At 59.3% G+C, this 25322-nt stretch overlaps 1 protein-coding gene across 1 annotated transcript; it reads left to right on the top strand.

The window, feature by feature from the left end:
• The first annotated feature begins 415 nt into the window (after window positions 1–415).
• Window positions 416–25000, top strand: PELP1 (proline, glutamate and leucine rich protein 1). Its single transcript, XM_047089917.1, is given in 18 exon segments — window positions 416–664; window positions 10298–10362; window positions 10746–10851; window positions 15492–15641; window positions 15801–15872; window positions 20055–20114; window positions 20367–20517; window positions 20663–20792; window positions 20913–21000; window positions 21390–21478; window positions 21570–21686; window positions 21788–21935; window positions 22040–22199; window positions 22794–22849; window positions 22968–23174; window positions 23306–23991; window positions 23993–24758; window positions 24855–25000. Coding segments are annotated over 18 exon segments (3393 nt in total). The 3' UTR covers window positions 24948–25000.
• The last annotated feature ends 322 nt before the right edge of the window (window positions 25001–25322 follow it).

Here is a 25322-nt window from a genome sequence, read left to right as displayed (position 1 = left end):
ACACACCCCCCCCCCCCCCCTGGGGCACGGAGCTGGGAAGACCGGAGGCGGCTCGTCCTTCATGCCGCGTGCTGCTTGCATTCGCGTTTGCAGGGCGCCAACGGCCGTCCCGGACTCCAGGCGAGAGGCCGGGTCCCAGGACGCCGGCCGCGCCGACAGCGGAGGAGCCGCGAGCCCCGGGCACAGCCCGCGGAGGCCCGGGACGCTGGCGCCTTTTGTCCCGACCACGTGGTCCGCCCCGCGAGCGCGGCGCCCCGCTGCCCGCGCATGCTCCCTCGCAGCCCGCGCCGCGAGCCCAACCTCCGCCCGCCCAGTGCGCGGGGACGCGGCCCCCTCCTCACGCCCCCTCCCCACCCGGCGCCCGTCGCGGTGCGTTTGCGTCATCGCGCCACGCCACCACGGAGCCCGGGTGAAGATGGCGGCAGCCGTTCTCAGCGGGCCCTCGGCGGGCTCCGCGGCCGGGGTTCCCGGCGGGACCGGGGGGCTCTCGGCGGTGGGCTCGGGCCCGCGTCTGCGCCTGCTGCTGCTGGAGAGCGTGTCCGGGTTGCTGCAGCCGCGCGCGGGGAGCGCCGTGGCTCCGGTACATCCCCCGGTCCGCTCGGCCGCGCACTTGCCCGGGCTCATGTGCCTCCTGCGGCTGCATGGGACGGTGGGCGGGGCCCAGGTGAGTGTGGCCCGCGGCCCTGGAGGAAAGCGGGCGCGGCTCCCGGGGGCCGGGGTCGCGGGGCCCCGCCGCCGCGCCGGGGAGGTGGCGGGCAGGGGGCCTGGGGCGGAGAGCGGAGCCCGTGTCGCTCTGGGCCACATTCACGCCCTGGGAAAGCCGTCGGTAGAAACTCAGGCAAGAGGAAGGGCCTCGTTTTTCTCCACCGCCAGGCTGTTGGTGGTTCGAGCGGGTTCGAACAAGAGCGGGTTCGATCTCAGGCCCCGGCGTATCTGGTTTTGGGGATTGTTTCGACGGCGTGAGTGAATGTAGTCGACAGATACTTACTGAGCTCTTACGAAGGGGTGAGCTCAGGGTGCGCCTTTTTACAGATGGCAGTGGCGACGAGCAAAATGTTTTCAAACGCTGTGAGAATTGTATGGTAGGGACCGCTAAGCTAACCTGGAGAACTACAGAGATTTTCCCGAGGCCCTAAGCTGAGACCCCTCCCCAACCCCCGGATGAGTAAGGGTTGGGTAGGGAAAGAAAATGGGAGAAGCGGTTCAGGCAGTGGAAAGCTCATGTGGTAGGAAGGAACTGAAAAGAAGGGCGTTGTGTCTGGGCCTCAGAGGTGGTGGGGGAAGAGAGTGGACACGATGAGGCTGGTGAGGTGAGTAGGCGGTGGGCAGGTCATGCAGAGCTTTCTAGACTGGCCTAGGAGGGTCCTTTGGGTTATACTAAGGGAAGAATCTAACATCTATGCAGTTCTGCAAACTAGAAACCCAGATGTCATCCTGAACTCTTGCTCACATGCCTCATATGCAGTCCTGTTGATTTTATTATTTAAGTAGCTTTCAGACCTGCCCACTCCTTTCCGTATCCTTCCCTTTGCCCCCATCCTCGCCTGAACTCCCATCCTCTTGCCCAGGTGAAGGCACTGACTGTAAGAATGCATAACGTGTCCGACATGATGTCTTCTAACGTCTGGCGCTCCTTTAATATCTCCTGCTCTCCATCCTCTCCTAACCCGCCCCCCCCCCCAGATTTTACCCATCCTTCAGGATGGTCTTCCTTGACTGGTCTTTGTTACTGGGACCTTCCCAGCCCTGTGCTTCCTTCCAGGAAGAGGGTGGTCACAACCCGCTGGATCTGGATGGTTCTACAGTCTTAGCCCCACTTTTATCAGGGACAGTCTCATCCTTGATTTTAACATTACTCCTCACTATTGACGGTGACAGAACTGGGCCTCTGCTATCTCAGCCCACTTTTGGAAGCGGGAGCCGATTATGCATTTTCTCTTCTAAGTCCTCCTCGTCTAATTCATGTGGTTTTAGGTATTTCTGAAATATTATGTATTCTGCCTATACATGCGTGGTTTCTTTCATTGTCTTTCAAGTTTTCACTCCTCCCTCAAGTGCCCATTAAGCCCATGAACTTATCGTCTTTCTTATTTTCTGCCAAGTGTCTAAGTGTAGTAGCATTTTGAGCAAAGCTGAAAGTGATGTGGAAAACTAGACCCCTTTTAATATTGCTTGTGTCGCCTTTTTGGGGGGGGCATATTCTGCCTTCACTTTCTTCCTGCTTGTGTGTCTCATATTGGATCCTCAGTACGCGGGTTTTCTTAGCTTCCCCGTACACTTGTATTCAACAGACCTTTATCGAGATTCTGTTATGGGCTAGCTATTGTTTCTCTACCCTAGCCTCAGGTGACAGCATTCTCTTGCTCCAAACCATACAGTCATTTACCTTTGCGTGATGCCCCACCCCTCAGAGGCTTTCTAGCCCAGTCAGATGAGAACTGAGGGAAAGTAAATGGGTCGGAGCTTAGTGGAAAGACGGATAGATCCCCTGATTGGACCGTCTGTGTTGACCTACTCAATGACTCTGCTTTCCCGCAGGTAACTCGCTAGCCCCACAGTGAAGCTGGGTTGGTTCACAGTTTCTGGCACCGATTCCAGCCACAATCCCCTGACTTGTCTCCTTGCCTCCTTGCCTCGTCTCCTTGCCTCATTCTGTTGTATCTCATCCATTTCTCACACAGCAGCTGCAGTGAGCTTTCTTTTTCTTTTTTTTTTAAGCTAATTTTTTTTTTTAAATTTATTTATCGAGAGAAAGTGTGTGTGTGTGTGCACACGAGGCAGGGAGGGGCAGAGAGAGAGAGAAAGAGAGGGAGAATCCCAAGCCGCGCTGCCAGTGCAGAGCCTGATGGGGGGACTCGAACCCACGAACCGTGAGATCATGACCTGAGCTGAAGTCAGACGCTTAACCTTCTGAGCCATCCAGGCACCCCCGGAGTGAGCTTTCCAAAGTAAAATTCTGATCCCGTTTGCTGTCTTTTAAAATCTTTCAGGGGCGCCCGGGTGGCTCAGTCGGTTGAGCGTCCGACTTCCGCTCAGGTCATGATCTCTCAGTTCATGAGTTCAAGCCCCGCATTGGGCTCTGTGCTGACAGCTTGGAGCCTGGAGCCTGCTTCCCATTCTGTGTCTCCCCCTCTCTGTCTGCCCCTCCCCTGCTCATGTGCTGTCCGTCTCTTATGAATGAATAAATGTTAAAAAAACATTTTAAATCTTTCAGTAGCTGGACTTTCTCGGCCCTTGGCCTTCGTACTTGTAGGTCTCTGCTTGGGATCCCTCCCTGTCTTGCTTCCCCGCTCCCCACAAAAATCGTTTCAGTTCTCTGTTTATTTGTCACTGCCTTTGGGAAACCTTTCCAAACCACCCTATGATTCACTGTCCATTCTTAGACCGTATTGAAGTGAGCTATTTATTCGTTTCGCATGTATACAATCTCCTTCCCTCCCATCTACGCGGCTAGGCTTTGATTTATTTTTTTACACGTAATTGAAAAAGATGTAGGGAACTTACTTCAGATTACACAAAAGTAGAGGAAATAGTATTTTGAAGTATCCCATCCTATGCTGTCCCCATCACCCCAATTTAACAATGAACGTTTTGCCAACATTGCTTAACGGCCACCCTCCCAGCTCTTCTCCCTCCCCCGCACCGGGCATCTTAAAGCAAATCCGAGATCTCATTTCCCCTATGGCCGCGTGTTCTTAGGAGGACAGGTGTCTTATTCTGCCTTGTACCCCAGGGCTTTGCCCTGTTGCGTTCCGCAGCCAGTCGTGCCATCTGTTTAAAATCGTCATCAGCAAGGTGACAGCATTCTCTTGCTCCAAACCATACAGTCATTTACCTTTGCGTGAGGCCCCACCCTGTGTGACCTCTGCTTGCCTCTCGACCTCATCTCGTACAGCTCTCCGTCTGTCTGGACTGTGGCCGCCCACGCTAACCTCTTGATGTGAAACTCCCGGGAAGGTGAACTTCTCCCTTAGGGCTCAGCTTATCTGCCCCTGTTTCACAGGAGTCTTTCCTGACCACCCTGTGCCAGTTCTTCCCGTCCCGCGCGTTCTCTGTCACTTTGTCCCGTTTCATTTTTCCTAGCACTTCCCACTCCTTGAAAGAAATCAACCTGTTTGTTATCGGTCACGTTCTCCCTTCTCCTCGTACCCGATTTAAATTCCATTATAATCACTTTCTTGCCCCTCTCCCTACACCGTGCTTGCCCAGCAATACCACGTCTGTGTCCAGTTCAACTCCGTTTGTTCTGTGCCTACACCCGCGCAGCTCGGTGTAGCTGGAGAGGAACACGTAACCTTGCTGACTGGTCTCAGTTAAAACTCCTGGCTGGGGGCGCCTGGGTGGCGCAGTCGGTTAAGCGTCCGACTTCAGCCAGGTCACGATCTCGCGGTCCGTGAGTTCGAGCCCCGCGTCGGGCTCTGGGCTGATGGCTCAGAGCCTGGAGCCTGTTTCCGATTCTGTGTCTCCCTCTCTCTCTGCCCCTCCCCCGTTCATGCTCTGTCTCTCTCTGTCCCAAAAATAAATAAACGTTGAAAAAAAAAAATTAAAAAAAAAAAACAAAAAAAAAAAAACTCCTGGCTGTCATCACGGCAAGCGGACCCTTAGTGTTGCCCAGCAGTCCTGCTACATTTCCGCTCTCCTGGACAACCTCCGATTACTTCTCTGCACCCTCGCTCTTAGCTGCACCTGCTTCCCACTTCTCCGAGCCGGTAGGCAGTCGGTGGGCAGTCCTGTAGGCTCCCGCCACCACATCTGCCAGGGTAACCGTAGCTGGCTCTCTGCCTTCCCTCCTGGGGCGAGGGGCGAGCTGGCCCCGGGGACTGCTTGTGCACTAGGGCTAGCCCGTGCCCCTTCCTTCGTCCGATCTTCCTCTCTGTCGGGGCCTTGCCTCAGCACGCAGCTCCAAGCGGCTTTTAGCCGTCCCACCTCGTGCCCGATTTCTCCTCTCGGCTTCATGGCAACGCTCCTCAAAAGAATTGTTCGTACTTCCTGCCTCCGATTCTTCACCCATTTTTCTTTTGCTTAATGTTTTGAGATAATTAAAAAAAATTTGTTTTTTTTAAATGTTTATTTATTTTTGAGAGAGAAAGAGAGCGTGAGTAGAGGAGGGGTAGAAAGAGAGGGAGACAGAGTCTGAAGCAGGCTCCAGGCTCTGAGCTGTCAGCACAGAGCCCGACATGGGGCTCGAACCCACCAACCATGAGATCATGACCTGAGCTTAAGCCAGACGCTTAACCGACTGAGCCACCCAGGCGCCCCACATTTTGAGATAATTTAAAGTTTATGCCCAATTTGAAAGAATAATAGACTTATTGTGTATCTTTCCTCCAGATGCCCCAAATGTCAACATTTTATTTTTTTAAATTTTTTATTAAAGAAACTTTTATTTATTTAAAAAAAAAATTTTTTTTAACGTTTATTTTTATTTTTGAGACAGAGAGAGACAGAGCATGAACGGGGGAGGGTCAGAGAGAGGGAGACACAGAATCTGAAACAGGCTCCAGGCTCTGAGCTGTCAGCACAGAGCCCGATGCGGGGCTTGAACTCACGGACTGCGATATGACCTGAGCCGAAGTCGGCCGCTTAACTGACTGAGCCACCCAGGTGCCCCTTAAAGAAACTTTTAAAAAAATGTTTGTTTATTTTTGAGAGAGAGAGAGAGAGAGACAGAGCACAAGTGGGGGAGGGACAGAGAGAGAGGGAGACAGAATCTGAAGCAGGCTCCAGGCTCCGAGCTGTCAGCACAGAGGCCGACACGGGGCTCAAAGTCACAAACCGTGAGATCATGACCTGAGCCAAAATCGGACACTTAACCGACTGAGTTATCCAGGCACTTCCCCCCCCCCCCTTTTTTTTTTAAAAACTTTCCATGACCATTCAGGCCCTTAGGATTAGGCCTCTTTTTAAAAAAAAAAATTTTAAGTAACAATCAGTCTTTTTTTTTTTTTTTTTTAATGTGTTTATTATTGAGAGAGATAGCACGAGGGAGGACCGGAGAGGGAGAGATAATCCCAAGCAGTCTCTCCACTGCTAGCTTGGAGCCCAATGTGGTGCTTGAACTCATGAACCATGAGATCATGACCTGAGCTGCACCCAGGCGCCCTGGGATTGTTTAAGGTACTCTAACCCCAGGGGTGCCTGGGTGGCTCAGTGAGTTAAGCTTCTGACTTCGGCTCAGGTCATGATCTCGCGGTCCGTGAGTTTGAGCCCTGTGTCAGGCTCTACAGCTCGGAGCCTGGAGCCTGCTTCGGATTCTGTCTGTCTGTCTGTCTGTCTCTCTTTCTCCCCTTCCCCTGCTCATGCTCTGTCTCTCTCTGTTTCAAAAATAAATAAAAACATTAGAATAAAATAAAGTACTCTACCCCCATCGTGGGGCTCAAGCTCACAACCCCGAGGTCAGGAGTCGCACGCTCTTTTGACTGAGCCAGCCAGGTGTCCCCTCTTTAGTCTTCTTTAAACTGAAGCGGTTTCTTTGTCTTACGATCACGACGGTTTTGGAGAGCCGCAGGGCAGTTCTGTTTGAGGATGCCCCTTGGTAACGGGATTCGGCAGGAATGATGCGGCCGTGTGTCATTTTGGTGTGTCACATTGGTGGCACATGGTGTCTCTCTGCCCCTCCACTGGTGGTGGTGACTTCGGTCACTGGATCAGGACGGTACCTGCCCGCTTTCCTCACTGTGAAGTGTGGCTTGTCTGTAACTGGTATGTGTGCCGTGCGGAGATCACACGCACGTCTGTGTCTTGTCAGCCTTCTGCCCCGCGATTCCGTGTCCGTGTAAGCGTCTTCTCATTTGAGTCCTGGCTCCGGTGGTCACCTCCCGAACTCGTTCTCCTGGGGCTTTCGGCCTCACCCCTTCACCGAATCACCCCTTTGCAGGGGCCCGTGGCGGTTCTTGAAGACCACCCGTGCTCTTCAGGGTGTGAAGTTCAAAGGTCAATGTTGCCCCCCCCCCCCCCCCCCCCCGCCGGTCCTTTTCAAGGCATTCCATACAGTTGGCCCCTCTTTTGTTCTTGAGACTTCCCTCTGCTTCCGCACAGCATCCTGATTTCTTTTCACCCGTTCTGCTCACTCCTTTCCAGCCTTTACCGGGTCCTCCTCGCTTCCCACCTCTGAATGATTGGCGGTCCGAGAACCCGGGCCGATTTCCTCTGCGTGGGCGCTGTCCCTGGAGAGCTGACCCAGTCTCGTGGCCGACAGCTTCCCGGATCCGTGCTCCGACCAAGCCTTCTCTCTCCCGACCCACCCGCCCAGTGCCTGTGTGGCACATCCATTCTGGTGCTAAGTAGGAGCCCAGGTGCCACACGTGTGACCCAGCCCGCCCCTCCCGCGGGGCCCCTGCCAGCAAACCTCCGTTGTCTCTGCGTCTCCCTGTCTCGCGCCCCTGTCGTTTGCCAGCACATCCTTGGGCTCTGCCTTCAGAGTACATCCGGAATTCGACTCTGTGCTGAGCTGGTTAAGCAGCACCACGTCTCAGCCTCCTCCTGTCTGCGTCTGCCACCCAGCGAGGCAGCGAGGCAGCTCGGCCCTGGGGCTGCGTTTTCAAAAATAAGTCAGACAAGGGGTGCCTTGGTGGCTCAGTCAGGTAAGCATCCGGCTTTTGATTTCAGCTCAGGTCACGATGTCACGGTTCATGGGTTGGAGCCCCGCATCGGGCTCTGACCTGACAGTGTGGAGCCTGCTTGGGATTCTTTCTCTCCCTCTCTCTCTGTCTTTTTTTTTTTTTTTTTTTTTTTAACATTTATTTATTTTTGAAGGAGAGAGAGCATGAGCAGGGGAGGGGCAGAGAGAGAGGGAGACATAGAATCCGAAGCAGGTTCCAGGCTCTGAGCGGTCAGCGCAGTGCCCGATGCGGGGCTTGAACCCACGAACTGTGAGATCATGACCTGAGCTGAAGTCGGACGCTCAACCGACTGAACCACCCAGGTGCCCCAGCCTCTCTCTCTGTCTTTATCCTACTTGTTCTCTCTCTCAAAATAAACTTAAAAACAAAACAAAACAAAAGTCAGACGATATCATTCCTCTGCCCAGTTCTCTCCCCCCCCCCCCCGCCCCCCCACAGTCTTTATCTTCTTCAGAGTAAGAGTCACCAGGCGCCTGCAGGGTGCCAGGCGCTGGCCCGGCCCCAGGGACCTGCGTCTTCTATGACTCTGGCCTCGCACTCTCCTTGAGACAGTTCGCCTCCTCGCTGTTCTTTACCAAGAAGAACAGGGTGCGCCTGTCACGCGATCAATTTTATTGATTGTTACTGTTATCATTAAAGACTGTGTTTTTTTTTTTTTTTAATTTTTTTTTTAATGCTTATTTTATTTTTGAGACAGAGAGGGACAGAGCATGAACAGGGGAGGGTCAGAGAGAGAGGGAGACACAGAATCCGAAACAGGCTCCAGGCTCTGAGCGGTCAGCACAGTGCCCGATGCGAGGCTTGAACCCACGAACTGTGAGATCATGACCTGAGCTGAAGTCGGATGCTCAACCGACTGAGCCACCCAGGTGCCCCAGCCTCTCTCTCTGTCTTTATCCTACTTGTTCTCTCTCTCAAAATAAACTTAAAAACAAAACAAAACAAAAGTCAGACGATATCATTCCTCTGCCCAGTTCTCTCCCCCCCCCCCCGCCCCCCCACAGTCTTTATCTTCTTCAGAGTAAGAGTCACCGGGTGCCTGCAGGGTGCCAGGCGCTGGCCCGGCCCCAGGGACCTGCGTCTTCTATGACTCTGGCCTTGCACTCTCCTTGAGACAGTTCGCCTCCTCGCTGTTCTCTACCAAGAAGAACAGGGCGCGCCTGTCACCGTGATCAATTTTATCGATTATTATTGTTATCATTAAAGACTGTGTTTTTAAGTAATCTCTGTACCTACCGTGGGGCTCGGCTCGAACTCACGACCCTGAGATCAAGAGTTGCACGCTCCACCGACCGAGCCGGGCCCGGGCGTCCCCGCTCTGACCAATTTGAGAACACTCCAGAAGGAAGCCCCGTACCCACTGGCAGTTACCGCCCGTTTCCCCGCAGCCCCTCTCTGGCCCTCAGCCCGAGGCGGCCGCTCTCTACTTTTTGTCTCTATGTTTGCCTGCTTGGACCATTTCGCGTAAACGAGTTCTACAACATGTGCCTTCTTTCACCTAGCGTCACGTTTTTAGAGGTTCACCCGTGTCTCAGAACTTCCCTTTACGACCCTCCGCCGTGTGGGCACGCCACACTGAGTTTCCCGTACACCAGTTGGTGGGCGGGGGGTGGTTTCCACCTTGCGGCTCTCGGGGAGGATGGTGTGAACCCTCACGCGCAGGTGTGGGCGTGCACGTTTTCAGGTCGCTGGGGCAGGAGCCGAGGAGGGGACCTGCTGGGTCGTGCGAGCCCGTACGACCTCGCGAGGAACCGCCCGACGGTTGACGCGTGCGGGCGTGACCGTGTCTTGCTTTCGCTTGGCCCAGATGGCGGGTTCAGCGAGGGCCTCGGTGCCCCCTCCACACGGAACGCCGTCTCCCTTCCCTCCCCGGCCGCCGCTTTCCTTCCCGAGTCCGCTCTTTCGGGCCCCCTGGTGCTTCGCGCCATCCCGCCTGGTCTCTCGTCTGGGTGTCCGTGTCTTCTGTCGCCTGCACCTAGAACGTCGGCTCCGCGGCACCGAACACAGCGTCCCCCGTGAAGCGGATGTGGGGTGAATGTTTGCGGGATAAGCGAGTAAACGTTGCCCTTCGCGAGAGCGGGGCCCCTAACTTGTCCAGCTCTGTTCTCCGTCCGCCTCCGTGCGTAGCAGGTGGTGTTGGCAGAAGGAGCGGCGAGCGCGGTCGTGGGTCCGGGGGCTGTGAGGGGAGTCTGGCTTTCCAGGGGTCGGGAAATTACTCGGAGGGCTGGGGGACACCCCTCTCTCAGGGCCCCCAGAGCACGTGGAAGGGAGACTCTGGCCGACTCGGTCTGCGTTGGCCTTAGTGGCCCTCCGGAAGCCGGGAGCAGAAGGGTTTGGGGGTGAAGGAAGAAGGGGGTCCCAGGTAAGCCCGCGCCCGATCAGCAAGCATTTGTGGGGTCTCCTCCGTGCCGGGTGCCCTTCAGGGTGACCGGGCTGAGGGAGCCGCGTCTCGGCAGCCCGGTCGCTGGACGAGTTGGGCTGCCCCCGTGTGGCGCTCCCGTTGTCGGGCGGGGAGCCGGGACGGGACCGACTGCTGGAAAGCGGGCAGAGGCTGAACTCCTTGAGGGACGGCGGTCGGGCTCAGAGGAGGTGTGACGTCAGGAAAGGGTCTGTGGGGCCGAGAGGGGTTGGGAGACTCCTGATCCCAACGCGCTTCCCTGCTTTCTCTCCCCCAGAACCTTTCGGCTGTCGGGGCGCTGGTGGGTCTCAGCAATGCCCGTCTCGGTTCCGTGAAAACTCGGTAAGTGTGCGCCCCGTTCTTCCTCTAGGGGGAGATTTCCTTAGGAAGTGGACCGTGCGTCTGTCCTTCTGTCCCTCTATTGTCACCACCCCGTGGATTCCGGAGACTTCTCCGTTCCCAGCACGAGGAGGGCTTCGTTCTTTCCACGGGCTCCCTTGAGTTGAGTGCCCCCCTCCCCCTTTCAGCTCCCGAGTTTCCTCAGCCCCCCATGGGACCACCCGGGCCCCCGTGTCCCCACTGCGCACACCCTCGCCGGGAGCCCTCCCGGCGCTGCGGGAGTTAGAGTGCCCGGGGGTCTGCGGCAGCGCCTGGCTCTGCCCGGTTAGCATAGAACAAGCTTCCTCCGCGGCCAGGCTTGTCCTCACGCCCTCGTCTCTTGCAAGGTTCGAAGGGCTGTGTCTGCTGTCCCTGCTGGTGGGGGAGAGCCCCACGGAGCTGTTCCAGCAGCACTGTGTGTCCTGGCTTCGCAGCATCCAACAGGTCCTACAGGTGAGGCTCCCCACCCCCCACCCCGCCCCCGCCCCGGCTCCATCCCGGCGCTCCCGGTGCGCTGCGGGCGCTGGGCCTGGGCTCAGGCTCGTGAGGACAGAGAGGACTGGCGGTCTCCCGCGAACGGGGATCACGGCTGCACGTGGGAACATTGCGGGAGACCGTTGGATATTTTTATCCACGGGGCTGTTTTAATTCATTTGACCTTTGGCACACCGCGACCCTTGACCGTTTGCACTTCCTCGCTAGCCTTTCTAACACGTGACATGTCGAAAGTTCCTTTTCCCCGGTATTTTATTTTTGTTTTTATTTATTAGTATTCTTTTTGCTGCTCCTTTCTTCCTCTCTTAACATTTTAATTTTTTTCTACTCTTACGCCCTTTGATGGCCTCCCCACCCGGTTCTTCAGTGAGCATGTTCTGAGCACTTGCGGCCGAGTGCTGAGCTCTGGGGGACAGTGGTAAGGCGGACTTGAACCCTGCCTTCATGGTCCCTGAAATCCAGGGGTCGGGGAGCTTTCTGTGGAGTGAATGTTTACAGATGGAGGAAATGAAGAAAAACAGCAACTTTTATTTGGAAAAGACAGCATATAAACCATCCCCTAAGAGTTCATTCTAATGAGTTGGTACTCATATCTTTGGAGGATGTATTTGGAGCAGATTGATGAATCTTACCTCTGTGGTGGCCTTAAACAGTTTACCCCTTCATAGAAATCCGTGTATCCGAGTGAAGGATGTTCTTAAATAGACTCAGTTGTGGTCATTCTAATTTTCCCCTGAAACCAAAGCATACTTATATCCATGTTGCTCTTGAAATGTACCGTACTTTGCGGACCCTGTTGTAAATGCACGTGAAAGCTTTCAAATGTCAGCAAGATAAAATTTTTTTTGTTTTTTACTTTTTATTTTTTTTTCACATTTTTTTTTTTAACATTTATTTATTTTTGAGACAGAGAGAGAGCATGAACGGGGGAGGGTCAGAGAGAGAGGGAGACACAGAATCTGAAACAGGCTCCAGGCTCTGAGCTGTCAGCACAGAGCCCGACGCGGGGCTCGAACTCACGGACCGTGAGATCATGACCTGAGCCGAAGTCGAATGCTCAACCGACTGAGCCACCCAGGCTCCCCTTGTTTTTTATTTTTTGAGAGAGTGCGCTCATGCACGCAAGCTGGGAGGGGCAGAGACAGAGGGAGAGAGAATCCTAAGCAGGCTCTACACTTTAACCATAGAGCCTGATGTGGGGGCTTGAACCCACGAACTGTGAGATCATCACCTGAGCCGAAATCAAGAGTCGGACGCTGAACGACTGAGCCACCCAGGCACCCCAGATCTCAGCTGGTTTTATTTATTTTTTTATTTTTTTTACTTTTTTTTAATGTTTGTTTATTTTTGAGACAGAGAGAGACAGAGCGTGAATACGGGAGGGGCAGAGAGAGAGGGAGACACAGAATCCGAAGCAGGCTCCAGGCTCCGAGCTGTCAGCACAGAGCCCGACACGGGGCTCGAACTCACAGACCGTGAGATCATGACCTGAGCTGAAGTCGGACGCCCAACCGACTGAGCCACCCAGGAGCCCCTCAGCTGGTTTTAATTAGCTTCTGAATTTTGAAACTACTGAAAGCTTTCTCAAATACTTATACGGAGTAGATACCAAAGGCCTTAACGTAATGGTATTTCTGTTTCTTCAGAAGCTCTCTAGATCGTGCTGTTTATCGTTAAGACTTATTTTGAGTGCGTCATTTCAACGTAACTCCTTTGATTTCTCCCTCAACAAAATAACCGAAGGGCAGTGTTTTATCCTATCTCGGGCCACCTTTTTAAATTGTATTTTATTAAAGTATATATTTCAATAAAAACTTATCTTTATTATTTTTAAAATTGATCTTGCAAGTGAGAGAGTGTAAGCAGGTGAGGAGCAGAGAGAGAGGGAAAGAAAGGATCTCAAGCAGGCTCTGCTCTGTCAGCACAGAGCCCATTGTGGGACTCAGTCTCACGAACCGTGAGATCATAACCTGAGCGGAGATCAAGAGATCAAGAGTTGGGACACTTAACCAGCTGAGCCACCCAGGTGCTCCGTTTTATTTTATTTTTTTAAGTACGCTTCACGCCCGCAGTGGAGCCCAGCGTGGAACGTGAACTCACGACCCCGAGACCGAGACGTGAGCTGAAACCGGGAGTCGGATGCTTCTCTGATTGAGCCACCCAGATGCTCCCCCAGGCAGCCTTTTTTTTTTTTCCCCCCAAACTGTGTTACCGAAGTGTGGTTGACCTACAGCGTTGTAGCAGTTTCAGGTGTACCGTATGGCGGTTGGAAAATTCTGTACGTTCTGTGATACAGATGGTAAGTGTTTTAGGCTGTGCAGACCACACATGGGTGTTGTTACGTTTTGTTCCCTTTTTTTTTTGTTTCCTACCCATTTAAAAACGCAAAAGTCGTTTTTAGCTTGTGGGCCTCGCAAAAACAGGCACCAGGCACCCACAGACCGTAGAGTCTGGTGACCCAAGAGACTTTGCTTGAATTATTGTAAGTCGGGGCTCCCGGCCGGCTCAGTCGGTAGAGCATGACTTTCAACCTCAGGGTTGTGAGTTCAGGCCCCACGTTGGGCGTGGAGCCTACTTTAAACAAAAATCAAGAACTATACAACGCATGTGAGATGACGCACAACGGCGGGTGCTGTTGGAAGTGAAGGGCACGGTTCTCTTGAGAAGGCATAACGAGAGTGTGGCCCAGGCTGGGGTGACGTGGGCACCTTTGCGATCAGGGCCAGTAGTTCAGGGAGGGTTTGTCGGAGTGGATTGGACTAGGAAAGGGAGAAAAGAGGAGTTTGACCCCTCTGAAGGATTCTGAGCAAGCCGCTGTGGCTGGGTGGGGTTGGCGAGGCGCGACTGGGGAGGCAGGCAGGCAGGCAGGCGGGCCCAAACCACGTACGGCCTCGTAGGCACGTGAAGGTGTTTGGTGTTTATTCTCACAACGGTGGGAGTTCATGGAAGGTTTTGCATAGGGGTGAGGAGAAGGAGGTGGTGGTGGCAGTGACGTGATCGGATTTTCATTTGGAAGGGTTGCTTGGGCTGCTGTGTGGAGAAGGGATTAGGAGGGGGCCGGGTCAGAGGCAGGGAGACCACGCAGAAGGGAGACGTCTGGGTAGCTGGGACTGGACAAGAGGCCGTAGACACGATGAGAAGTAGATTGAGTGCAAGAGAGGGTCGGAGGCACAGTGGACAGGTCCCGATGGCAGAACCCTTCAGGGGAGGACGTGTCCGGGACGACTCCCGGATTTCAGGGCACGGGGGGCGGGGGGGGAGGCGGGGGCAGCCAGGCTCGTAGGGGACGGGTGGAAGCACCAGGCTCATGGCCTTGGCCATCCTCTTGGTCAGAAGCTCTCTTGGCAAGCGTACCCCTGATCTCAGAGCGTGACCCTGGGGTTTCAGCAGGTGCGGGCTTTCATTGGTGCGTCTTACGAAGGGGAAGAGCCCCCTTCAGCAGTGGGTGGCAGCTGAAGCTGGGTGGGGGGGGCGGGTGCGAGTGCCCTAGAGTGCCGACCCGCACGGGATTCGGAGGCGCACCACACGTAGCGGTCAGGTGGGGGAGGCTGAGCTCACGGGGACACCCGGACTGCGGGTGGTGTGGAAATGCGGCAGGTGTTTACGCCCCTCCGAGGTGGAGGGAGGCGAGGACGAATACTGGTTTCCAATCTGGCAGCTTGGGTTATGAGGCCCGGGAAGTGCTTCTGGCCGAGCGGGGGACTCTGAGGCCGGGTTGACCCGGGGGTGGGGAAGCGAATGGGAGATGGAATGAAGTCGGGAAGCCGGACAATCCTTTCAAGATGGAGAGGAATTGGGCAGAGCCAGGAGGGGCTCGGAGAAGGGTTTTCCGGTGGGGGCACCCGCGTGCCGCTAAGTGTCCGTGGGAGTCATTCGGGGGGACTGGCCGGAGATCAGGCCTGGGGCCGGGTGATGGTGTCAGGTTCTGAGAAGAGGGGACTGGTCCTCGCACAGGAGTCGCGGCGGCGGGAAGCCGGGGGCATCCCCGTGGCTGGGCTTCCGTGTCCTCTGTGACGGTGGCAGTGGTGGAGAAGGTTCCAGTCGAGGGGAGGGTGCGGTGGGGTAACCGGAGGAGGCCCCCCGCCCTCACTTTCCCACTAAGCGTTCTTACTGCTTCGGTTGCCGGGGGCCTCTGGTCTGGCGGGAGAGAGGGCTTCTGCTCCTTCTGGGAAGCCCTTCTAGATCCAGACGGCGTTTTCCTCCGTGAGTCCAGGGTGGGTCTGAGCCAGGCAGGAGCCAGCGTGGCGACACGGGGCGGTGTTGTTACGGCTGAAGCTTCGGTGCGAAGCGCTCCTCTCCGTTCCTAGCAGGGACGCGCAGCACGGGAGGATCTGAGACTTCCGTCAGTGGGCTCTGGAAGGCGCGTTCCCAGATTTCGGGGCCCCCAGACGCCCGTGATGCTGACATGTAGACACGCGTCCTTTCTGTGGACCAAGGCGCTGCCTTGGGGTGCCCCGTGTCGCCAGCGCGCCTTTCCCTGGTGGGTTTGCTGCCGGTGGTGACCTTCCCCGTGGTGTTTCCCAGAAGCCCCGTGTCGCACCGCCTCCTCTCCGCGACCGCAGAGGTGAGGTTGGGAGCACGGGTGTCGCTGCTTTCAGTCCCAGGACCCGCCCCCGACGATGGAGCTGGCCGTGGCCGTCCTGAGGGACCTACTCCGGTACGCGGCCCAGCTGCCCACGCTCTTCCGGGACATCTCCACGAACCACCTGCCCGGCCTCCTCACCTCCCTGCTGGGCCTCAGGCCAGAGGTGAGAGCCCTCACAGCGCTTACCCTCCGTGGAGCTAGAGTGAGGGGAGCGGGGGGGGGGGGGGGCAGCGGGCAGTGGGGGGGGAGCAGGGGGAGTGGGGGCGTGTGGGTGGGCGCGTCGGGCTCTCCGGCCCGGCCTCACTTTCTGTTCTGCCCACAGTGTGAGCTCTCTGCGATGGAGGGGATGAAGGCTTGCATGACCTACTTTCCTCGGGCTTGTGGGTCTCTCAAGGTAAGTGATCGTGCGCAGCGCGGTGGCTGTCTCACCGCAGACCGTCGGGTCGCGTCGGGTCGTGTCGCGGAGTGTTCTGAGCAGCTGTGACCATGCCGCCTCCTAGCGCTTAAATGCTCTCTCATCGCGTCCTCACGGCTGAAGGAACAAAGTAACTTCCCTGAGGTCGAGAAAGTTCGGAACCCGTGTCTATGGCCGGAGTCTAGGCTGTTAACCCTGACTCGGCCCTTCTGCCCTCCTCCCCTCCCCGCCTTCCTACCCTCCCGCTGTACTCTGTTCCTCTGTTCCTCTGTTCCTGAAGCTCGGTAATCTCCTCCAGGAAGCCTTCCTGACTTCTCACTTCCCCATATCAACTTGTATTCCTGACTGAGCTCTCTGTCCCTTCCCCACCCTTTCCCCCAAGCTGTCATGACCCGCGCAAGGCGGCTGTTCGACGAAGCCTTACTAGGTCACGTGGGCAGGGTATCTATCAGTGGGTCGGCGGGGGGGTGGGGGGGGGCGGAGGTCAGGGAGAGAACTGCAGTTTTACTGTTCAGGAGGCACAGTAACAACACGTTGTGTCAGAGCAGTACATTAAAGAGTGCCGCGTAACCGGCTCGTGGCCTCGGACGCCAGCCTCGTACCCGGGAACAAATGGGTGGCCCGTTCGTTGTGGTTTTTCTTCCTTCGTCATACTCCGCGCTGCTTGGCAGACCGTTGGGTGTCCCGCCACTCAGAGGGACGCACAGAGCTGTAGGGAACTGGAATGCGTGGCAGATTGGTGGCTCCTTGTGCGCTCAGTGGTGTGGTTGCCTGTCGGCCACCGTCGTTACCACTTAGGGGAGTTTGCCGTTAGGGGGTCTTACGTTGAAAGTAAGACCCCCTGGTTCTGCGATCGAGTCGAGAAAGTAAAGGAAAGCGAGAGAACTGATGGCGGCCGCCGAGTGCGGCCATGGGGCCGACACCCTGTCACGGCGGTGGTCCCGGGGGGGTTGGTGTCGGTGGGTGAGACAGACGAGGACGCGGGCCCGGAGCGGTTTCCCCGACCTACCCGTCAGGTCTGCAAGCCTCGTAGCTCTGAAGCCAGGGCGGGTGCCACGTCGGTCGGCCCTTCGAGCCCGTGCTTTTCCCGCGGGAGAGACCCCAGAAGCTCTTAAGAATGTAGCCTGGATGGGCCGATAGGCTTCCACGGGGAAGCTGCACGGATGCCGGCTCCGGTCGGCTGTCTCGGCTGGGGGAGGGAGGGCCACGCGGAGCCCTGGGGGCGGACGTGCCGTGGGCCGGGAGCGTGTCCGCCGAGGCTTTAGCACCGGTTCCTCGAGCTGTTTCTCAGTGACACAGGGTCAGGTCCTCATCAGTCTGGGTTTTCACAGTCTACCCTGATGGCAGGTGACGGGATCTCTGGGTAGTCAGGGCAAGATTTTGTCGAGAAGGCCTTTGGAGCAACTGCTAGATTTTTCTAAAGTCGAGATGGGGCGCCTGGGTGGCGCAGTCGGTTAAGCGTCCGACTTCAGCCAGGTCCCGATCTCGCGATCTGTGAGTTCGAGCCCCGCGTCGGGCTCTGGGCTGATGGCTCAGAGCCTGGAGCCTGTTTCCGATTCTGTGGCTCCCTCTCTCTCTGCCCCTCCCCTGCTTGCACTCTGCCTTTCTCTTTCAAAAATAAAATGGGGTGCCTGGGTGGCGCAGTCAGTTGGGCGTCCGACTTCAGCCAGGTCACAATCTCGCGGTCCGTGAGTTCGAGCCCCGCGTCAGGCTCTGGGCTGATGGCTCGGAGCCTGGAGCCTGTTTCCGATTCTGTGTCTCCCTCTCTCTCTGCCCCTCCCCCGTTCATGCTCTGTCTCTCTCTGTCCCAAAAAAATAAATAAACGTTGAAAAAAAAAATTAAAAAAAAAAAATAAAAATAAAGTCGAGTTGGGTTGTTTTTATAAAGTTCAGCCTGAGTTGTGCTAAGTTCAGTAAAAACTGCCTTCCTTCCGGAGCGCTCTGTAAATTAGCGTCTGGAACCACTCAGGCCGTGTGTTTGTCCCCGAGCCCCTACCGGTCAGGGCGGGTGTCCGTTCTGGTGCGGCTCCTGAGGGCCCGCGTCCTCCCGCCCCCGCCCTCACCTGTGCCCCGAGGCGGGAGCTGGGGTGTTGCCGCCTGCTGGACTCCCGCAGTCGGGGGGCTGGACGCCAGGGGATCCTGCGTGGGTGCCTCTGATCTCTCTGTGAGAGGACAATCATCCACGCTAATCCCCAGCCTTGGGGACACGTTCTGGCCTGCGTTTTGAGTGTCTTCCCAAAGGTCACAGCAGGACTTCCAGATGTTCCAGGCCCTGGGTGCCTGCCTCCGGCTCGCTGAGAACACAGTGTCATCTGGAGAGCGTCCCCCTGTGGACGCCACGTTTCAGACAAGGATCTGTGAGAGGCTCCAGGGCGGCTTGTACTTGGGAAACTGATAAGTGCTGTTTGGAGTGTCCGTCTGCCCCCTGGCTCGTCCCAGGGCAGTGGCGGCGTCCGAGTCCGGGATGACCCCTCCCAGATGACGGGCCTCCGGCCTCCCGAGTCTGTGAGGTCAGCCCCGCGGAGGCTCTCCTCCCCCCGCCGAATGGGCGAGTAGTTCCTCGGGATGAGCCGGAACAGTAAGCCCCTGGAGAGGCTCCCGCCCTTTGCGTGGGTGCACGCACGCGTGCGCTCTCCGAGTGAGACGTCGCTGTGGTCGGCCTGCTGGGTCATCTGGGGCAGCCTCCTGCTCAGAGCCGCGTCCCTGAGCTGTGCTCCGTCGCGATCGCATACGCAGACTTGTGTTGGCCTCGGCCCAGCTCTTTGCACCAGCATCTTGGGGAAGGTGACCAGAAGGGCAGGGCGCCACCGCACCTGGGCCTCTGGCCGCTCTCCAGGAAATGTCCTCCTTGGGGGCCGGGGAGTCCAGACCCCCGTGGGCAGTTCCCGTCTTCCGTGAAGTGTTCTGAACCCTCCCACACCACACCAGCCGTGAGAGCGCTGTCCCCGTCCCGGTGGGACCGGTCCGCGAGAACTGCGCTTGCCACGGGGCAGGTGGGAGGGACCTGCTTGGTTTCTGAACCACATGCTCCGCTTGCACCCGCTTCCATCCGCGAGGCCCTGCCGAGGGCCCGGCGCCACAGCCGCTCTTTTCTCCCGCAAGTTCACCCTTGTGTGCGTGGGGCCCCGCCCCCACAGGACCCTCCGGCCTGGGGTGGAGGCCGCGTCTGCTCCTGACGTGTGTCCCCAGGTGGATCCCCTTCCTCAGCCTGGCCGGCCCGCCCCCTCCCAGCCCCTGCCCCTGCTGATGCCTTGTGTCCTCCTGACTCTGCCCCTGCAGGTGGGGTCCGTCCCCTCTTTCTGTGTCCTCACGTCAGTGTTCTTGCCCTCATTTGTGCCAGTGTTTTCACAGCCATAAAATGTGGAATTGCGAGGGAAACCGATTCTGACCAAAATGGGAGTTTTAAAAAATTGCGATAGAGCAGCGTGTAGTTCGCCGTTAATGCATCAGGTCACAGGACCTAATAGCTGCTGACGTTTCAGGTTAGCGGAACGATGTTTCAGGACGCCTGTAAATATAACGTGCTGTGAAAACAAGCGGTTTCTGCCGGTGACCGTCAGGGGCACTGCCGACGGCACCGTGGCTTTTTGTCTCCGTTTATAACGGAAAGAAACCCTGCGTTTCACTTACGGGTTAGTGAAGATGATAAAGATATTTCTCTCCCTGCCATGTTCCCAGGCCCTGATTCTGGCCCCAGAGAGCTTGTGGCCCCCCAGTGAGGCCTCGTGTGGGCGCTGTGACACCGCAGCCCAGGGCAGGGACCTGGCCCTGCCATACTGCCTTCTCCTCTTGCCTGACCCTGCCCTGCCCTGCCCTCGCCCCTCCGCACCTCGGCTTGGGGCCACACTTCCCTGCGTGCACCTGTCGTCGTGTCTCAGCCGCAGGGGTGGGAGTGTGGTGGTTGCCGCTTTTTCAGTACTGCGTCCTTTTGGCCTGAGGGAGAGGACCCTCATTTTGCAGAAATCAAAGGGGGGGAGCCCAGTGTCTGTGGGGCCAAACGGGAGGCAGGCTGAGGGTGAGGGCTGACGTTCGGGATGTCTTTGGACCCCAGAGCGGGTGCGCTCCAGGCACGGAGCCCGTTTGCCTTGCGTCCTGGGTCTGCAGGACGGAAGGGCCTGGGCGCTGGCTCACCAGCCTCTTCCTCTCTGTCCCCTGACCCAGGGCAAGCTGGCCTCATTCTTCTTGTCTCGCGTGGATGCTTTGAGCCCTCAGCTCCAGCAGGTAAAGGGAAAGGAGGGGGGTGGAGACTCTGGGGGCTGAGCTGGAGCTTTCTTCTCTCTTCCTTGGCTTTTCTTGCTGTCACTGCCATTGGACTGTGACGTCACCTCCCCACCCCATCCGTGTTCCGCCCCACCGTCCCTTCCTGTTCCCCTCCGAGCTCTCTTTCTCGGCCCGTTGGGGCCGGGGGTCGGGGGGTGGCCCTGGCGCTGGGCCGCATTCCCGTCTGACTGCTTTCTGACGTTTCTTCCGCAGTTGGCCTGTGAGTGCTACGCCAGGCTGCCCTCGCTGGGGGCCGGCTTTTCCCAGGGCCTGAAGCACACGGAGAGCTGGGAACAGGAACTGCACAGCCTGCTGGCCTCCCTGCACGGCCTGCTGGGGGCCCTGTACGAGGGAGCGGACACGGGTAGGGGCTGCCGCAGGAGGGGCCCGGGAGGGGCGCCTGGCGGTGTGGGGTGGTGTGGCTCAGCACGTGGGTCACCTCCCGTGAGAGAGAGGGACGGGGACGGAAGAAGGACGTCGGGGTGCGAAGTGCCGATGTTTCTGCACAGCCCCCGTGCAGTGTGAGGGCCCCGGGCTGGATGTGCTGCTCGCGCCCTCGGAAGACGGTGACGCCCACACCCTCCTCCGGCTTCGGCACAGGTTTTCGGGCCTGGCACGCTGCCTGGGGCTCCTGCTCAGGTGTGTGAGTGAGGGCGGGGGGGGGGGGGGTCGTCCTCCCCGGGGAGGAGGCGGGGTGCCAGGGAGGGGGTCCCGTTGGGGAGCCTGTGCTGAGGGTGTCTCTGCTCTCGTTCCCATTAGCTCTGAGTTTGGGGCTCCCGTGTCCGTCCCCGTGCAGGAGATCCTGGACATCATCTGCCGGACCCTCAGCATCAGTGCCAAGAACATCGTAAGTGGACCTCGTGCTCTGTCCGCGGCCCTTCCTCGGGACTGGGGCGACTGGGAGAACCGTGCAGGAGGCGAAGCCCCCAAATCGGGCCCTCCCTGAGGCTGTGCCGGCCAGCGCCTTCCTCTTGTCCAGACGCCACTGCTCCCCGGGCTTCTCGTGACACACATGCACATCCCAGTGGATTCGCTCACATTTCTAGGAATGCTTCTGGCACATACATGCTTCCCTAGGGGACGGCGAACCCGGGGTCAGCCGTGCCTCCCCTCCTCTCTCCGGGGTCTGTCTCCGGGGACGGGTTTGTGGCGCGGGGCGGGCTCCTCCCTGTGTGCACACGTGTGCGGTCCCCCTTCCCTCCCGCACGCGCCTTCCCTCTGCCGTGTGTCCTGCAGAGCTTGCTTGGGGACGGTCCCCTGCGTCTTCTGCTCCTGCCTTCCATCCACCTGGACGCCCTGGACCTGCTCTCCGCGCTCATCCTCGCGTGAGTGGGACGGGGCGGCGTGTCATGAAGGGGTGGGTTGTCGTGAAGGGGCGGGGCCAGAACGGGGTCCCTGTTCTGTCTTCACCCCCAGGTGTGGAAGCCGCCTCCTGCGCTTCGGGGCCCTGATCAGCCGCCTGCTTCCCCAGGTCCTCAATGCCTGGAACCTCGGCAGGGATGCCCTCCCTCCGGGCCAGGAGAGGCCTTACAGGTGACCGGCGAAGGAGGGGTAGAGAGGGGAGGGTGGGCCGGGAGCCCCGAGGGGACCTGGCCGGCGGCCCCCTGACAGGCTTCTCTCCGCTCGCCCCTCAGTGCCGTGCGGACCAAGGTGTATGCCGTGTTAGATCTGTGGGTGCAGGTGTGCGGGGCCTCGGCGGGAGTGCTGCAGGGGGGCGCCTCGGGGGAGGCCCTGCTCTCCCACCTGCTCAGTGACATCTCCCCGCCCGCCGATGCTCTCAAGGTGAGCGAGGCCCGTGCTCCTGGCCGGGGACCGTCCCCCGCGCCCCTGCTCCCTATTCTCTGTGTCTGCCCACGTGTGTGACTCCCGCTTCCCTCCTCCACCAGCTGCGCAGCCCCCGGGGGAGCCCTGATGGGGGACTGCAGTCCGGGAAGCCCAGCGCCCCCAAGAAGCTGAAGCTGGATATGGGGGAGGCCACGGCCCCGCCCGGGCACCGGAAGGGGGACAGCAACGCCAACAGCGACGTGTGCGCGGCCGCGCTGAGAGGTGGGTGAGGCCGTGCCCGGCAGCCTGGGGCCGTTGTTGAAGCGGTGCCCGTAAGGCCCAGGGCCGGCCCGGGGCTGCGGACGCCTGGGCTCCTGCGTCACATGGGGCTCCGGGCTCTTCCTGCTTCCGCAGGGTCTCCGCTACCTGCCCCGTGCTGCTGCAGCACAGGGTGGGGGGGTCCCTGCCCCTCGGAGCTTGCGTCCCCCCCCACTCACCACCCCCGGCAGGCTGCTCAGCGGGGCTTCCTGCTTTCGCAGTCACTGATCAGGAAGCAGGAGCATAGTCGGTACCGTGTGGTTCAAGGGTGACTTTCCCTTGGGTCTTGTGTGTCGCCCGGCCCGCCACCCGCCGCGTGGAGAGGAAGGTCTCTCTTCCCGTGTCTGTGAGTGCGTCTGCGCGTGCGTGCGCAGCGCGCCTCCTCACCCGCCCGTGCTGTCCGCGGCCCTGGGCGCCGGAGGCGCTCCTGTGACCCCCCCCCCGGTGTGCTGTCGAGGAGCCCAGTGACTCGACCGAGCCAGTCAGGGCCGGGGCCGCCGCCCGGCTCAGGCTGCGGAAGCCCCACTGGCCCGCCTGAGACGCCCTCTCCTCCCCCAGGCCTCAGTCGGACCGTCCTCATGTGCGGGCCTCTCATCAAGGAGGAGACTCACAGGGTCAGTGGAGACGGGCGCTGCCGTGCGTGGGGGCTGCCCCCCGAGGTGGGGTGTGCAGACCCGGACAAGGCTCGGGTGGGCTTGGCGACGTCTCGAGGTGCGCTCGTGTCCTTTTCAGAGACTGCACGACCTGGTGCTCCCCCTGGTCATGGGGGTCCAGCAGGGCGAGGTCCTGGGCAGCTCCCCATATACCAGCTCCCGCTGCCGCCGGGAGCTGTACCGCCTGCTGCTGGCCCTGCTGCTGGCGCCGTCTCCCCGCTGCCCGCCTCCCCTCGCCTGTGCCCTGCAAGCCTTCTCGCTGGGCCAGAGAGAGGACAGCCTGGAGGTAACTGCCCACCTGAGCCCACCCCTGCGCTGTCGGGGGTGTCCTGTTCCTGACGCCACGGGCCCGCCCTCTCTGGGGCCGTGAACCCCTGTCCTGTCCCTGATGCCACGCCTGCCTCCGTCTTTCCTCAGGTCTCGTCCTTCTGCTCAGAAGCACTGGTGACCTGTGCCGCTCTGACCCACCCCCGCGTTCCCCCCCTGCAGTCCATGGGCCCTGCCTGTCCCGCGCCTGCCCCGGCTCCCCCTCCCGAGGCCCCATCTCCATTCAGGGCCCCACCCTTCCACCCCCCGGGCCCCATGCCCTCCGTGGGTCCCATGCCCTCCGTGGGTCCCATGCCCTCCGTGGGCCCCATGCCCCCGGCGGGCCCCATGCCCCCCACACGCCCCGGGCCTCCAGCCACAGCCAACCACTTAGGCCTGTCTGTCCCTGGCCTGGTGTCTGTACCCCCCCGGCTCCTGCCTGGCCCTGAGAACCACCGGGCAGGCTCAAACGACGACCCCGTCCTTGCCCCTAGTGGCACCCCTCCACCGGCCGTGCCCCCAGATGAAACTTTCGGGGGCCGAGTGCCAAGACCAGCCTTTGTTCACTATGATAAGGAGGAGGCCTCCGACGTGGAGATCTCCCTGGAGAGCGACTCGGACGACAGCGTGGTGATCGTGCCTGAGGGGCTGCCGCCCCTGCCGCCCCCACCCCCCACGGGGACCACACCCCCCCCTGCAGCTCCGGCCGGGCCACCGACGGCCTCCCCTCCCGTGCCGGCCAAGGAGGAGCCTGAAGAGCTTCCCGCGGCCCCGGGGCCTCTCCCACCCCCACCGCCACCCCCCCGTGCCGGGCCCTGTGGCGCTGCCGCCACCCCAGCTGGTCCCCGAAGGGCCTCCTGGTGGCGGAGGACCCCCCGCGCTGGAAGAAGACTTGACAGTTATTAACATCAATAGCAGCGATGAGGAGGAGGAGGAGGAGGAGGAGGAGGAAGAAGAGGAGGAGGAAGAAGAGGAGGAGGAGGAGGATTTCGAGGAGGAAGAGGAGGAGGAAGAGGAGTATTTTGAGGAGGAAGAAGAGGAGGAAGAGGAGTTTGAGGAGGAGTTTGAGGAGGAGGAAGGTGAGCTGGAGGAAGAAGAGGAGGACGAGGACGAGGAGGAGGAGGACGAGTTGGAGGAGCTGGAAGAGGTGGAGTTTGGCCCGGCAGGCGGCCCGGCCGAAGAAGGGGGCCCTCCGCCCCCCAGCCCGGCCCCTGCCCTGCCCCCTGCCCAGCCCCCTGAGGCCCCGCCCGAGCCCGGAGTGGAGCCCGGGCTGCTGCTGGAGGTGGAGGAGCCCGGGCCCGAGGACGAGCCGGGGGCCGAGGCCGCCCCCACGCTGGCCCCTGAGGTGCTCCCCTCCCAGGGCGAGGGGCAGAGGGAAGCGGGGAGCCCCCCGGCCGGGCCGCCGCCCCGGGAGCTGGTGGAGGAGGAGCCCTCGGCTCCCCCGCCCCTGCTGGAAGAGGGGACTGAGAACGGGGGTGACAAGGTGCCACCCCCACCGGAGACGCCTGCGGCCGAAGAGATGGAGGCGGCGGCAGAGGCAGAGACGGCGGCCCTGCAGGAGAAGGTGAGGCGGGCGGGGGCCTGCGGGTGCCCTGGCGACCTCGGCCGCCCCGCTCTTCCCCGTGTGGCCGCTTCTAATCGCGTGTCTTTGCCCCGAAAGGAGCAGGATGACACGGCTGCCATGCTGGCTGACTTCATCGATTGTCCCCCTGATGACGAGAAGCCCCCAGCGGCCCCCGAGCCTGAGTCCTAGTCTTCCCCTGCGCCCCCCCACTCCTGTTTCCAATAAAGTTGTGTCTTCGGCTATCGACTGCTGCTTCTTTTGCCTTTTACACCACCGTGTCCCCGTCCAGAAGCCCCGCCGTCCACTGGGCTCCGCGGGGGTGCCCGTAGTGCTCCCCACGCGTCTGCGCAGCCGTCCTGTGGTCTCCGTTGTCCAGAAGAGGAGCCGCTGACCGAGAGGGTGATGGACTGTCCTCTTGCTCAACGGGGCCGGGCCGGGGTTTTCTGTGATCTGCCCCCCACTCTTGCCGCTGCTGTGCCCAGAGCCGGGCTGCCCGTGTGGGTGAGACCGGGAAGGGTGAGAGGACCCGGCCTTGCTTGTCCGTGTGTGGCCGTCCTACGTGTC

This window comes from Lynx rufus, unplaced genomic scaffold (assembly GCF_022079265.1).
Source record: "Lynx rufus isolate CCGP_SWC_20201006 ecotype Redwood Valley unplaced genomic scaffold, mLynRuf1.p SCAF_28, whole genome shotgun sequence".
Lineage (NCBI taxonomy): Eukaryota > Metazoa > Chordata > Mammalia > Carnivora > Felidae > Lynx > Lynx rufus.
The sequence above is the reverse complement of the archived record's forward strand: the minus strand, read 5'-3'. Positions and strand labels throughout refer to the sequence as shown.